This window comes from Aptenodytes patagonicus, unplaced genomic scaffold (assembly GCF_965638725.1).
Source record: "Aptenodytes patagonicus unplaced genomic scaffold, bAptPat1.pri.cur scaffold_71, whole genome shotgun sequence".
In the NCBI taxonomy this organism is placed as follows: domain Eukaryota; kingdom Metazoa; phylum Chordata; class Aves; order Sphenisciformes; family Spheniscidae; genus Aptenodytes; species Aptenodytes patagonicus.
This window is the reverse complement of record NW_027472020.1, coordinates 250,850-265,178: the sequence shown is the minus strand read 5'-3', so window position 1 is coordinate 265,178 and position 14,329 is coordinate 250,850. Positions and strand designations below refer to the sequence as shown.

Sequence of the window (14,329 nt, the reverse complement as noted above, 5' to 3'; positions counted from 1 at the left end):
TAAATTGCCTTTTACAGCGGCAAAAATGCTTCCGATGGATTGCGAAACTCGTCGTTCCAGACCTAGCAAAATAGGAGTGTGAATCGGGGCACATTTCTTGGACCAGCTGACTTGAGTTTAGGCAGATAGCGGATTCACAACTTCTTTAGGTTGTGCCCAATTCCACCAGGTCTCCGGGCAGAGAATATCCTTTAAGTTGCCCAGAGATGGCACTTGCTGGGTCAGATCCCAGCGCCGCTCCCACGCAGCTCCGCTGTGATAGAATTATACAGATATAATGTAATTATACAGTTATTTTATTGCGTTCTTCATTATCGGTCGATTTAAGACCGCTCTAATTACGCTTTTCCTTACCAGCTTTCTGTAAGAGCAGGACAATGGGCGATTACTATGTAATCTTACAACTGCAAATAGCAGAAAAACCCTTTTCTCCCTTAGCAGTTTACGTCCAATTCCTTGAGAAAGTCAAAAGAAATGAGAAATCGGAGCACTGAGGACAAAACAACAACATTTTGGCCACCTGGAAAACTAATGAAACAACACACCTTTTTTTTTATTGCCATATAAAAAGCATTTCTTTTAAACCCATAGTCCGTATAATCACCGTCTAATTTAATTCCAGCTATTCAACGGCTTAAAACAAAAAGTTTAAAGCTGACACGCTGGAAATGCCAATCATTATAACAAGCACCACTAATCGCTGACTTTCTTACACAGCAACTGCTCCACGGTCGAGCTTCTGTGTTGAAGAATAATGATAAAAATTAAGAACAACGATAAAAAAGAGTCACAAACGGAGTCAATAACTCCACACCAGCCTCTGTTCAAAGGTTCTGCTGCAACCTTTAAACAATTAACAGCTCTTAACGAAAACTAAACCATTTTTGCCCAACTAGATTTTCTCTGCTTTTCCCTCGGGCTCCTAACGTGGAGATTTGATAATGGCAGCGGAAAATACCATCCTCTAGTGCAGTGGAGCGCAAAACAAATCCACTGGGGTGTGGGAAGAAAATGGTTTATTACTATTAATAAATAAAAGTTAAAATATTTTTATCGTAGTATCTATTTCACCTTTACCCACCTTTTTAAATTTCTGTCTCTGTGTATGCTTTGTGATGCACATAACAGTAGGTAGCACAATTGTTTTCTATACCTAGATATGTATATAATTTATAAATAAAGATGCGTATGTTGGGGGGAGGCGCTCAAAAACTCTTACTGCTGGGGATGCGTAGTCAAAATCTTTGGCGATCGCTGCCCCTACCTTTCTAAACCATTTGAAAGCACTTTCCTGGCTCTAACTGTGACTGTATTCCAGATGGGGTAGATTTTGTGTACAGTCACTTCTTTCTAGTCTGTCCAAGTACATTTGTGTCCTACGTGGATATCTACGCTTAACTGCAAGGCTGTAAAATACGCACGGGCTGCTTGCCTGAAATGTATTCATTTACATGGGAATGATGAGCAAAAATGATGCGGAACACACCGCTGGCAAAATATTGGCCTTATTGCCTTTCTGCGTTGATACGCGCTTTCGTTTTCTACAAATCCTTTTTGAAAAAAACTGGCGTTTTTCAGAACGACGAGAAATTATAACGGCAGGAATATACAAGAAACGCAGCGATAAGCTAAACTAGATACCCTCTGAAGCCAGCTTAAATTCGTTCTCAATACAACTTAACTATATTCACGGCATTATAGCGCAGCCCGGACACAAAACACTCCTAAATTCCTTCATATATAGAAGGAGAAGTTGTGAACGGGTATGTCTGGGATTTTTTGCTTAACGTTAATTTTTGAAGTTAATGTTAAAACCTCCTCCTCACTTACTGAAAACCGACGTGCAGGGACCAAATCTGAACCAACGCCTGTCTTGAAGGTCTCAGGCTGGGCCAGCCACTGAATATAAATACACGTGCGGGGAGGTGCCCTGCTGAAGTAAATTTACTTGCCCCCATTTATTGCAAAATTCGTTTATCCATCTGGGGTGTGATGTTGCCTGTATTAATTAAAAAAAAAAAAAAAAAAAAGTAACACGGAGAGACCTGCAACGGTTTTCACAACGCTGGCTAAGAGCTGGTCCATCACAAAGGGTTAGTAGCGTGTGGGGATATCGAAACATTAAAAAAAAAATGCCAAATTAAAATACCTTAGTTAACATACAACAATAATCACCCCGGGTACTCAAAACCAGCGAGGTACCGTGACATACCCGATTAGCAGTAAATGAGGTCAGCAGATATACACGCTCTTCATACGCATCTGTTAAAAAGAAAGAATGAAGTAAAATGTATTTGCTGGTCACCTTTTCTTTTTTTAAGTTAAATAGAAGAATTGTGCTGCGTGTAGTATAGCTCGTGCGGACTTCCTGCAATGTGTTGGTATGTTAAAAAAAAAGATAAATCACAATTTTGTGCATTCCTTGCGATGATCTCAGGGGACAGCTTAGCGTTATTACAAGGATAATACACTGCAGGCGTAAAGGATAAGAGACTGCTAGATACGTCTTATCTGAAGACCATTTGAATTTATTAATATCGAGGAAATTAGTTAAAGCTTCCCACTTCACCTGTGGTTAGGTTCCCCACAGGTTTGAGAACAAATCCTTATTCTATACCTTGTCCTAGGCCCAGGGCACAGCTGAATTCATGCAAAATATATATTCTCTAAATAACAACATTAGGTTACTACTGTGCCAGCATTCTACATTTTAGCGGTGTTACTGTTTTACATTTTACTGTAATTTTAGTTTAATTAGTTAAGTGTAACCGGTTTACTGTAATTTTTTTTCTCTCTGGTTTGTGCTCCTGCTTCCTACGCCGTGTTGCACAATTACGGACTAATCCTGAAATACAACATTAACTGTTCGTGTCAGCGATGCGCTGAGCTAGAGAGAGGCGACGTTTATGCATTGTAGACTCTGAATTAGTTAATTTAGCGTGGAAACAAGAAACTTTGTACTTACCAATGCGCACCCCGTCATCCCAGTAAAGCTGACCTGCTGCAAGCTGACTGTCATTCAAAGCAACGGTGAGCGCCAACGGGTTTCTTCGGCTATGGAAGAAAAGAATATTTGTCTGGGGTAATTGCATTTTATCTTTCTCAACATAGGTAATACAATATCACTTCTATTACGGACATTGTACACAACTTAACTGAGCTCTGTTACCAGCCTTCCCCGATCCATAGCGTTACCATTAAAGGAGGAAACCAAAAAAGGAGAAAAACCTGCCATGAAGTTGACGTGCTGCCATACTTCCTGATTCTCTCAGGACTGCTCATGTTTATACCAAATGGGAAATGCTTCCGAGCACAGTGTACATTAAACCAGAAAATTGGGCTTTTCCCAGGTTGAAAATAAGGAGTCCAGACAAATGCAGGCGCCGTGTCACTAATAGGCGATTTATTTGCCAGGCCACTAATTAAATATCGCCCCCAAAAAGCAAAAAAATGTTACATTAAATTGTAGTCATACCTGTAAAATGTAGTATTAGCAGGGCTTTGCTGAGGGAGGATGTAGCCGCCTCGGATATGGAGGTTGATATGTTCCAAAGGAGATGGTAAATTTCGGAATTGTCCCCTAAAGCCAAGGTACTCACCCTATTCATGATTAAAAAAAAAACAAACCAAACCCAAATAAAACTTGGTCTCTTTGTTGAATTTTCCATTTTAAGCTTTTTTTTAGAATGAAAGTTTATAAATACATAAATACTAAGAAAGTTGTCAGTGCCAATCCTTCTTTAGTGCAGAACTATGTGTTTTCAAGATTACAATCTGAAATTCTGCATATATAAACCCATTACACAACACTTGATAAACGGAGTGACTTTTAAAGCCTGAGGCCGTAAAAATTGTTTAAAACTTTTGTCTTCCTCCACACCATCATTCCTAGAAAAGAAGTTCTATGCATCCTTGAAGGGGTTCAAAAAAAGCAAACATGGAAGCGCTTCAGTTACAGCTGTTATTCCACCTTTTTACTGGTCATGTTGAACAGGATTACATTACCACAAAGTGATTAGCAAACAAATTAGCCAAGATGTAATTTTTTACATCGCTAAAAACTCCTACTGGACACGTGTTGGTAAAACAGAGGTGGTGGAGTCACACTCCACCCCAGCACGCCGTACACCTGTGACGGTGGATACTATGGAAATTTTCCTAATCATTTCCATAGTAGGAAAAATAAATATACTAGAGTTTTTAAAATTACTCACTGTGTGGTAATCATACCAGCGGGCATTCGGCAGGTAAGCCTTCACCGCTACAGCACCCTGGAACGACACACTTTTGGTTTAGGTCTATTAAAGCCAGAAAGTACAGTTTAGTTCAAATCTCTTCCAATATTTTCATCCGTTTCTAGTATTTTCTCATTTCTTCCCCCAACTTTTCTGATACTTCTATTCCTGCTATTTCACCTGGTCCAGCGCGGGGCTGACGAGCAGTGCCGGTCCCCACAGAAATTGCCTGTGTATTTCCCATGTCGTTTTGTCTCTCACAAACCTGCAAAGTAACAAAAGAGCGGCCGAACCCTCGGGGTCAACCTTTCCCAAAGTGTTTCCTTGTTGAAGCCTTTTTTTCTCAGTAAAACTACCATTTCCTCAGCCGCGAGCATGCTACCACTAGTAACAGGCAACATTATTACCTATCTATTCATAATAGATAATAAGGGTCAAAAATTAATCCCTTTTTTTTACAAATGTATCACTTAGTCCTTGTCAAGAGTGTATTAAGATCCTAAAGTGAAAATCTTCAGGGCAATGCCACCTATTACTTAATTTTCACGTCTGCTGTTGCTTCACGTTTGCTGGCCTATACCTACGCACGCACTAGAATTTTTATTTAGGATATTTAGATCACAAAACTTAAAAAAAAAACAAAACAAAAAAACACTTTTGCTTGCTATCAGCAACAGCAAAATTAAGTAGTGGCCCAATTACTTTCTGATTTGCGCTGCTTATTTTTTGACAGGCGCTTTGTCAGGATCAAGTCTCAGATTACTCAAAATGAGGCCGGGATGACACGCTGACAAGTCAGTGGGGTTTAGTGGAAGACAAGCATTTTTAGATATTAGGCTTCACCTTTAACATTAAGGCATTGATCAGCCTTTGGCACGTATCGCCCCTTCTGACCAGGTACCAATGAAGGCTCACGTCTCTAAAAACGTCTTTTTTTAAAAACAAAAATATATCCAGCGTATATCCAGCGTATATCCAGCACCAGGCAGAAGGTATTTGCTGAATACCACTAGGGATGATGAGAATGAGCTTCAAAATTGATATATGAATTATGTTTCTAGATAAGACAAAAAAGTCGGCACCATGGGGAACGGAGCCCTTGAGGCATCACAGCGAGCCGATGCTCAATGTGCGTATTCTCCATCCCTCGCCGGTTTTAAGAGAAAAATTGCTGTAACAGGGAAAAACCTTTCTAGGAGGCCGACGGAAACCCCAGGGACTTCAGTAGGAATTCATTATGAACGGGGAAGGAAGGACCCCACTTACTCGTGGAGCAGAGGGCGGACGACGGTGCTGCCGTGAGCGTTGGCTTCGTGCATTAACGTGTACAAATAAGGTAAGAGGGTGTATCTTATATTTAGCACTTTCCTGGAAATGTCTTCAAATGTGGAATTCCAGGCAACAGGATCTTGCCTCTAAACAAGAGAGAAGAGTCTTTTGTTATTCAGATGGGATTGTTTTGTTTGGAAGAGACGGGGAATAAAACAGAATTTGCTCATATTTACAACGGACCTCACCTTCAGCATCTTTTCTTTCATCTTATTGCCCCTAAGACCGTGTAATGTAGTGGCAGTAACTGTCAAACATGCCTCAAAATCGACATAGCGAAGCATAGCTGAGGAGATCTGGGTGGAGCCTTGCAAGTTCCTTGCTCTCCTCTAATTTAGAGTACCTTTATTTAGTTCTCTGTTCTTTAAGGGAGGACAAATAGCTCTGCTCCGCTCGACCTAAAGCTCTCACGAGGAGAAACATGCTGTTTCCCTTATTGCCATTTTTCCAGTTCTCTCGTTTTACAGCTCCCTATAGTACAGTCTCCTGCATTTAGACAGTTCTTTTCATTTATTCTGAAAAGAAAGACAGTATTCTATGGAAGCGGGCAAAGTACAGGAATTTCAGACACTCGGGAATCTCATTCCACTGGTCCCTTTTCTGATTTGCTGGGAAATGCGTGTAAAAAAATACTAACTATTTTAGTCTTGTAGAGTTGGTATGTTTAAGTAGAATTGGACCACATGAAAAATAATGATTTTCTTCTTGCAGATGTGGTGCGTTTACGTAAAAATGGCATAGAGGGCGCACAGCAAGCTCACTACCCGGGACTTCAGCAGAGCAGACTTTGGCCTCTTCAGGGATCTGCTTGGTAGAGTGCCATGGGACAAAGCCCTGGAGGGAAGAGGGGCCCAAGAAAGCTGGGCGATATTCAAGGATCGCCTCCTTCAAGCTCAGGAGCAATGCATCCCAGCAAAGAGGAAGCCAGGCAAAAACGCCAGGAGGCCTGCGTGGATGAACAAGGAGCTCCTGGACAAACTCAAACACAAAAAGGAAGCCTGCAGAGGGTGGAAGCAAGGACAGGGAGCCTGGGAGGAATACGGCAAAATTGTCCAAGCAGCCAGGGACCAGGTTAGGAAAGCTAAAGCCCTGAGAGAATTAAATCTGGCCGGGGACGGCAAGGGCCACAAGAAAAGGTTCTATAGATATGTCAGGGACAGAAGGAAGACGAGGGAAAATGTGGGCCCTCTCCGGAAGGAAACGGGAGACCTGGTTACCCAGGATACGGAGAAGGCGGAGGTACTCAATGACTTTTTTGCCTCGGTCTCCACCGGCAAGTGCTCGAGCCTCACCGCCCAAGCCACAGAAGGCAAAGGCAGGGACTGGGAGAATGAAGAGCTGCCCACTGTGGGAGAACATCAGGTTCGAGACCATCTAAGGACCTGAAGGTGCACAAGTCCATGGGACCCGATGAGATCCATCTGCGGGTCCTGAAGGAACTGGCGGATGAAGTTGCTAAGCCACTATCCATCGTATTTGAGAAGTCGGGGCAGTCCGGGGAAGTTCCCGCTGACTGGATAACGGGAAACATCACCCCCATTTTTAAGAAGGGGAAAAAGGAAGGCCCGGGGAACTACAGGCCAGTCAGCCTCACCTCTGTGCCTGGGAAGATCATGGAACAGATCCTCCTGGAAGCTATGCTAAGGCACATGGAGGGCAGGGAGGTGATTCGAGACAGCCAGCATCGTTCAGCCTAGAGAAGAGAAGGCTTCGGGGAAACCTTATTGCAGCCTGTCAGTACTTCAAGGGGGCTTATGAAAAAGATGGCGGCAAACTTTTCAGCAGGGCCTGTTGCGACAGGACAAGGGGGAACGGCTTGAAACTAAAGGGGGGGAGATACAGACTAGAGAGAAGGAAGACATTTTTTACGCTGAGGGTGGTGAAACACCGGCACAGGTTGCCCAGAGAGGTGGTGGATGCCCCATCCCTGGAAACATTCCAGGTCAGGTTGGACGGGGCTCTGAGCGACCTGATCTAGTTGAAGATGTCCCTGCCCGCGGCAGGGGGGTTGGACTAGACGACCTTTAGAGGTCCCTTCCAACCCAAACCATTCGGTGATTCTATGGGCCTGACTGCAGCATACACAAAACTCCACCGGTAGCTACCTTGGAGGAATCTAGAACCCAAGAGTTCTACTCCCTCCTGAGGTGGCCAAAAAGACAATGCGAGTCCTGGCAGGAAGCCTGAGCCACTACTAACCATGGTCCTTCTTGCAACAGGAGAGAAACTTTTCAGGTAGGTACCTTCTAGGAGTCCCAGGCTGCTACCTGGGAACGCAGTTTCTGTGTAAATTTTAAAATAGCTCCAGCAACTGCCTGGCAAGTCAAGTGGGCTGTCACCTGGGATGAGATTTTCACTCCGGGGGGACAGCCGCACTGGGGATCTACCAGGGAGAAATCCTCAGCTGCTTCCCAGGAGCGAGGCGACTCGCACGCAGACGCAAATCTACTTGGGTCCCCCTTTGCGCAGAGTCCCTCTGAAACGGAGCTAACTATACGCCACCGAAAACCAACTTGGGCAGCGGGCCCTGCAGCCCCCCAGTCAGCGACCTGCCATCAGAGCTTCCACAATCACAGCCTGCCAGTGGAGGCAACGACAACTGGGCAGCGACTCTGCACCGGGGGTAGGTCTCTGCGCAGAGAAACCAGGCCGGGCACCACTAGAAATACTTTGCGGCCGCGGAGGCTGAGCGCTTCGCCCACGAGGACACAAAACCACCGGAGGAACCACCGCGGACGAGCTCCCTCCCGGTGCACAGGCGGGATGTCAGCTCCTTCCCGGATGAGGCAAACCGACCTGCGCTGCTGCTACCTCGCAGCGGTCCCAGACAGCCGCCTGGCCCGGGGGGGTCCTTCCACCAGATGCAAACCACCTTCGCTTTCCGCCCAGCCGGAGTCCCAGGTGGCTGCATGCAGTTGGAGCTTCCTCCTGGAGGAGGCACGCTACCTGGGGTCTCGACAGGGCAGGGCTCCCGGGCTGCCACCCCGGACACGTGCGCCTTTCAGATGAGGGCCGCCAAAGCCGCCCCGTACCTGGGGGGAGTCCCAGGCGGGTCCCAGAGCAGACACCTCCCGCCCCAAACGGGCGAACTAGCTCAGGCAGGTACCTGGCAGCTGCCTCGGGCGGCTCCCAGCAGCGGAAGAGCCCCTCGGCTCCCGTCGCGGCCTGAGGCTGAGCCGAGGGCGCCGAGCCCGGACGCGCTTTGCTTCCTCACCTCCCCCCGCCGCAGACATCGTGAGGGCACCGGGCGCCTCCCTCGCTGCTCCGCGTGGCGGGAGGTCCCGCGCTCCTTGGGGTGACACCGGCCGGGAAGCGCCAGGGCCTTCCTCCCCCCGGCTGCCCCGGGGACGCGGAGGGGCCCGGCAGAAGCCGCGGGGGCCGCACGGGCCGCAGCCGGGGGCGGGTCCCTCCCCTCAGGGCTTTCCCGCCTCTCTGCCGGCCTCCCGAGAGCGGCGCTGGGATTGGGCAGGGCACGCCCGGCTCCGATTGGCGGCGCTTCCCGCGGCGGCAGCCGATTGGCTGTCGCCGTGCCGGCCGGGGAAGGCTCTGGGCTGAAGTGGGGGAGCGTTCCAGGGGGAGGGGGCGGTTGTCATGGCGGCGGCCCGGCCCAGCCCCTGCCGCAGCCTGCGCTGTCAGGCGCTGAGGGCCCGCCCTCCGAGGCTGTCTTCAGTTTTGGGCCCCTCGCTACAAGAAGGACGTCGAGGTGCTGGAGCGCGTCCAGAGAAGGGCAGGAGAGCGCGTCAACGGTGTGACTGTCCATGTTAGTTCACAGCAGGGGCTGAGGTGCGATGAGGTACTGGAGCGTGGCCGCAGACTCTGGTAGTGTTTGTGCTGAAGTAAAACGAACGAAAGGGCAGCCCGGCCCTGGAAAGAAGGGCTGTGCTTTGTGGAAGCTTAGAGCTGTCCGAGAAGGATAAAGGGCAGCCCTGGATGATGCCACCAGTGACACTGAGACCCTTAAAATGAGGGGAGGGATCCTGAAAATGAGGCTTTGGGCGCTAAAAGTGAAAATTGTGGCTTCAAATGAAATATGAGGCTTTGGGCCCTAAAAATTGAGAATTGGACTCTAAAAGAAAAGAGGCGCAGAACCCTAAAAAGGAGGCCTTGGGCCCTAAAAATGAGACTTTGGACCCTCAGAATTTGGCGTCAGAAACAAAAAACAAGGATTTGGACAATCAAATGAGATTTTGGACTCTAAAAACAAAGACCTGGGTCTTACAAATGAGGCGCTGGAGCCTCCAACTAAAGCTTTGGTCCCTAAACCCGAGCCTTTGTTCCCCAGAAAGAGGGTTTAGACCCTACAAATCAGTATTTGGCCCCTCAAAATGAGGGTTTGGGCCTTCAAGATGGGGCTTTGGACCACATAAATGAGACTTTGGTAACTTAATATGAGAGTCTGGATCTAAAACCGAGGACTTGGGACTTTGAAAATAAGAGTTGGGATTGTATAAATGAGGCTTTGCACAGCCAGTTGTGGCTTTGTAGCCTAAAAATGAGGCTTTGGACCGGGAAATTAGGTTTTGTGTCCTGTAGTAAGGATTTGAACCCTACATGTAGGGTGTGTGTATATATATATATATATACACACACACCCTAGAGACACATCTCACCCCCACACTGAGCTCCTGGTTCTGGGTAGGTCTCTCCATTTTGGCCCTTCAACAAGGTCTTCCAATTCCCAGCCCGGCACCCTCGGATCGCTTGCAAACCGGTGCAGAAAGATCTGCCCCTGCAAAGTGAAATTCAGCTTTGCAGACCCTCATCACTCGCTCGCGCCAGTGTCCTCAGGAACAACCTTTGCTCAAGGTCAGGGACTGCATCTTTAGGGCGGCATCAGGGTGGCCCCTTCCCCCCCGATGCTGGAGGGGGTCCTAAGCAGAAGCTTCCCGTAAGGACGGTTTGGTTCCTGGGTTGCATAGGATGGATTTGGGCAAGGAGGAAAATGCCAGGAAACAGCAGGGGACGCGAGTGCCACCGTGCTGGGACTGGAGGTGGACCTTCTGTCAGCGTGGGTGGCCCACGGGATGGCCAAACAGGGCACCTACCTGGAGGATTTCATAAGTAGAGGTAGAAACTGGATATAAATTGGGTCATCTGGGAGATAAATAGGATAGTAGAGAGCCCTGGCTCTACCCCAGGTGGAAATAGAAAGTCCAGGCCAGCGGAGCTGGGCTCAGCCTTGCTCTCTTTCCTTCCCCGGTCCCTTATGGCCCTGGGCGTAAGCTTAGGTGGCCTCCGCTGCCCCTGCACGTACGTGCCCTCCATGCCTCCCCAGCTGCACTTGCATCCTCTCCTTTCCCCTCCAGGGATCTTCAGTTCTTCACAACATTGCTCCAAGTGCCTGGTTGCCCTCTCTTGCCCCCAAAACCACCTTCCTTTCCATAGCGGCCATGGAGAAGGTCCTTTGGATGGAAGAGGTCCCGAGGGAAGGTCCCTCAGATGGCCCCGCTTCCAGGGCCGTGCTCGGCTGATCTCAGAGCCAACCGTAAAAAACCCTTCTCCCCCGTTCCGGTTGCAAACAATTCAAAAAAAGTCAAGGCCCTTTTGCAACTTCTCTGTGTTTTTATTCATCTCTTTTTCCCCGATCCCTCCAGGTGGGGCCTCTCCAGCCGAGGGAGCGCTGAGCTCGTCTTCAGCGCAAGGCATCGCCTCGAGCCGCTTGCACCAAAACAGAGGTGTTCGTCGAGGGGTGCCTCGAGCGTGCGGGCCTCAGCGCTCCGCGTCCAGAATACAGACTTCTGAGGTTATTCCAGCACCGGCCAGAAGCTCTCAGGACTGAAGTTCACAGTTTTCTCCATCTTGGTCTTGGCAGCGGCTGCCTGAGAACCTCGTAGGCGGGCTCCTCGCGCAGGCTGGCCTCAGAGCTCGTTACCGATAAGACGGCGATTACGGGTGTTACGAAGGTCGCCGCTTCCCGAGCGTGGGAGGGCTTGGCTTTCGCCGTCTGCGTCGTGGCGATTTCAGCGAGGATTTTCTCCACTAGTCCTCCTCCTCCTCCTCCGTAGCTCTGAAGTTCTGCTGCCTGCGCTCGGCTCTGCCTTGGTGCTTGGCCGGTGGGCGCGGGTTTGCCCTTGGGTTGGCTGGTCGCAGGCTGCTTTTTTCCAGGGGAACCGCCTGGGATGACCCGCCGCTGCCTGGAAGGACACAATGGGAGAGGTCTAACCTGAGGAGGTCGATGGGTTTGTCGCCACATCCCGCCCTCGCGAGCCACGCGCCTCTTTGTGCAGCCGCCGGCGGCTCGGCTGAGGAAACCCCCTGAGCCAGGACCCTCGGCTGCCGCACGGCTGTCCCCGTGCACAGCTCAGGAGGCCACGCTGGGGCTCTCCTGAAGGGTCCGAGAGGAAGCAGCCCTGTGAAACAGGGGGCTCCCGGCAGCCCCATCCCGCCCCTCCGGGCGCTGCCGTCACCACTGTTGGGCAGCGATGGGCGGCGAGTGTTTGGGGCTGGGCAACGGGCTCTTGCCGGGTCAGGAAATCACAGAATCACAGAAGGCTTTGGGTTGGAAGGGGCTTCTGAAGGTCGTCTAGTCCAAGCCTCCCTGCGAGGAGCAGGGCCGTCTTCGACTAGATCAGGTCGCTCAGAGGCCCCCTCCAACCTGACCTTGAACGTTTCCCGGGATGGGGCAGTGACCGCCTCTCTGGGCAAAAGGAGCCCGTGCAGACGCCAGCCCTGAGCCTCACCTGACCCGAGAGCTTCTCCTCCTCCTCTTCCCCCTGATTTCCCAGAACGGTGGTATCTCATCATTTCTCGAGCTTGGACTAGCTGGAAAGGGAAAACCAGGGAATCCCACTGGAAACAGGAAGGAGAGACCTCGTCAGAAGAGCGTCGCCGGGACGCTGCCGGCCCCGGTGACAGGCAGCGCTGCTCAGGCCTCTTTCCAAAGCATCCGAGAGGGCCGTTCTGCTCCCCCTCCCATCCGCTGTCTCCAGAGGCCCGGCACCCTCCCCAGCACCGGCGCTTGCCCCGGTTCCCCACTTCCAACGTGCTTTTGCAATCGCCTCATCAGCGCCCGGGTTGGGACTGAGGGGGCTGGGTGATGCCGGGGAGGTGACAGGGACACTTTTGGTGGGGTCACTTCTGAGGGGGGAGGAGAGGGCCTTGGATCACCATCCTCCCACCGTACCCTTGGGCACGTCCCACCCCAGGGCTCCGTTTCGGTGAAGCCGACGAGTCGTCGGGAGAAAAGGCTGGGCCGAGCTGGCATGAAGCTTTGGCCCAAGTCGGAGCCTTTTGACCCGCAACGCCGGTGCTTTTCCCCACCCGACGACAGAACTTGGTTGCCCGTGCCGTGGAAAGGAGCCGGGAGCTGCTTTACCTTTCGTGCCTTGCCCGAGATGTGGCAAACCCTCCCTTCTCATCTGCTTGTCCCCGCCGGGGACTCGCCTCGAGGTCTTGAGAAGAGGCCTGGGCAGCGGCTCGGCCACAAGCTCCGTTTCAAACCTGGCAACAAGGAGAAGACGCCAACGTGACCCAGAGCACCACCAGCACTCGCTCGCCGCAATCACCTGCTGACGGGCAGACTTTGGAAGGGCAAAAAAACATTTTTGGGCCTGCTCTGCAGAGAGAGAGTTGCTTTAGCAGAGCATCTCAGACCCAGGGCAGGGATGAAACGACCCTGCAGCCAGCCAGGGTTTAATCCGACGTCTTACCGGGCAGGTAGTCCTTGTCATCCATCAGGCTGTGGACAACCGCCAGATTCCTGGCCAGGCGAAAGACAGGCCTCTGGATAATCACGGCCTCGTTCCCAGCCTGGATCCACTGGGGGACGGCGTCGAAGGAGCCGAGGGTTGGAATTCGGACTCCCTGGAGCAGGAGAGAAGGCAAGGGCTGCAGAGTGAGGGACTGGCTGGAGGGAAGAGCTGGGAGTGGCCCTGTCCAGGGACGGTGCTTTGGACCAGACCCTGCCCGCTCCTGCTGTTCAGAGACGCGAGCCAGGGCAGTGGGGAGAGCTTTAAGGAGGAGCTGCTGAGCCCTCTCCTTCCCTTTCCCCTGCCCCGAAAAAGCAGTGCTGGAGTCAGGGCAGAAGCAGCCCGAGGGCATCCAGGGGTCTCCAGCGACCGGGATCAGCCCCGCGGTACAATACCACCTGCCGGAGGTGATACCACCCTTGCACGAGCCCTGCTTGTCCCCCAGCGGGGACTTTTGGGGTGAGTTTCCTGCTTTCTGAGGAGGGAAAAGTAACTGCAGGCCATGCCCCAGGCCCGTGGGGACTCCCCACTCCCCTGGGTGGACTAAGAGGATGCGGGTGTCGCCCCACCTTGTGCAGCAGGAGCTGTTCTTGAACGTAGCCAGCCACTGCGTCCCAGACGGCGGTTCGCTCTAGAAGGCAAAGGAAAACCAGGTTGCGCTCTGCGTCTGCCAGCTCTCAACCCTCCAACACCCCCTGAGCTCTGGCACATTGCCAGATGTAAAGTGACATTGATGTCCCCGGCCCCAGATGGAAACACCCCTGAGATGGCTGCAGTGCCGAGTCTCACCCACACAGCGCTACAACCGTTGGTCCTGTAAGCACTCCCGCGGTGGCTGTGGATGCCTGTACCTTTGGTGGTGATGCTGGGCATCATGAAGGCGTGCTCCATCCCGTCCCAGAAGTCCATCTTGATCCGCCTCACGCTCAAGGGTTGCTCCTCAGCAGCGACAGCCATGTGGGAGCTCATCCCTGCCTTCGTCCTACGGACGCTCCTCCAGGGTGCGGGACCCACCGTCCCGGCGGCCCCTTTTGTAGCCCTGCGCGGCCGTGTCACAGAACCAGTGTGACACCACGG

The 14,329-nt window shown here is 51.1% G+C and overlaps 2 protein-coding genes across 2 annotated transcripts; both read right to left on the bottom strand.

The window, feature by feature from the left end:
- Positions 1-11: 11 nt before the first annotated feature.
- Positions 12-8,934, bottom strand: LOC143173398 (sucrase-isomaltase, intestinal-like). Its single transcript, XM_076363620.1, has 8 exons — positions 8,779-8,934; positions 5,502-5,650; positions 4,416-4,500; positions 4,215-4,271; positions 3,476-3,600; positions 2,966-3,054; positions 2,213-2,262; positions 12-62 (listed from the first exon to the last, which is right to left on the bottom strand). The coding sequence occupies exons 2-8, from the start codon at positions 5,552-5,554 to the stop codon at positions 12-14; spliced, it is 510 nt and encodes a 169-aa protein (XP_076219735.1). The 5' UTR covers positions 5,555-5,650; positions 8,779-8,934.
- Positions 8,935-11,112: 2,178 nt separating this feature from the next.
- Positions 11,113-14,209, bottom strand: LOC143173383 (uncharacterized). Its single transcript, XM_076363607.1, has 6 exons — positions 14,104-14,209; positions 13,822-13,883; positions 13,207-13,367; positions 12,880-13,004; positions 12,245-12,353; positions 11,113-11,698 (listed from the first exon to the last, which is right to left on the bottom strand). Exons 1-6 carry the CDS (start codon positions 14,207-14,209, stop codon positions 11,347-11,349), a joined length of 915 nt encoding a protein of 304 aa, XP_076219722.1. The 3' UTR covers positions 11,113-11,346.
- Between the last annotated feature and the right edge of the window lie 120 nt (positions 14,210-14,329).

Bases quoted from the DNA above. Each gene is read 5' to 3' on its own strand.
- LOC143173398 (XM_076363620.1), bottom strand. From the start codon at position 5,554: ATGCACGAAGCCAACGCTCACGGCAGCACCGTCGTCCGCCCTCTGCTC. The intron at 3,601-4,214 runs GTGAGTAATTTT...AATCATGAATAG, and splicing joins GCTGGTATGATTACCACACA to GGTGAGTACCTTGGCTTTAG. The intron at 2,263-2,965 runs GTAAGTACAAAG...TCTTTTTAACAG, and splicing joins GGATGACGGGGTGCGCATTG to ATGCGTATGAAGAGCGTGTA.
- LOC143173383 (XM_076363607.1), bottom strand. From the start codon at position 14,209: ATGGCTGTCGCTGCTGAGGAGCAACCCTTGAGCGTGAGGCGGATCAAG. The intron at 13,368-13,821 runs GTGGGGCGACAC...CTCCTGCTCCAG, and splicing joins AACAGCTCCTGCTGCACAAG to GGAGTCCGAATTCCAACCCT. The intron at 11,699-12,244 runs GTGAGGCTCAGG...GTGTCCTTCCAG, and splicing joins AGGAGAAGCTCTCGGGTCAG to GCAGCGGCGGGTCATCCCAG.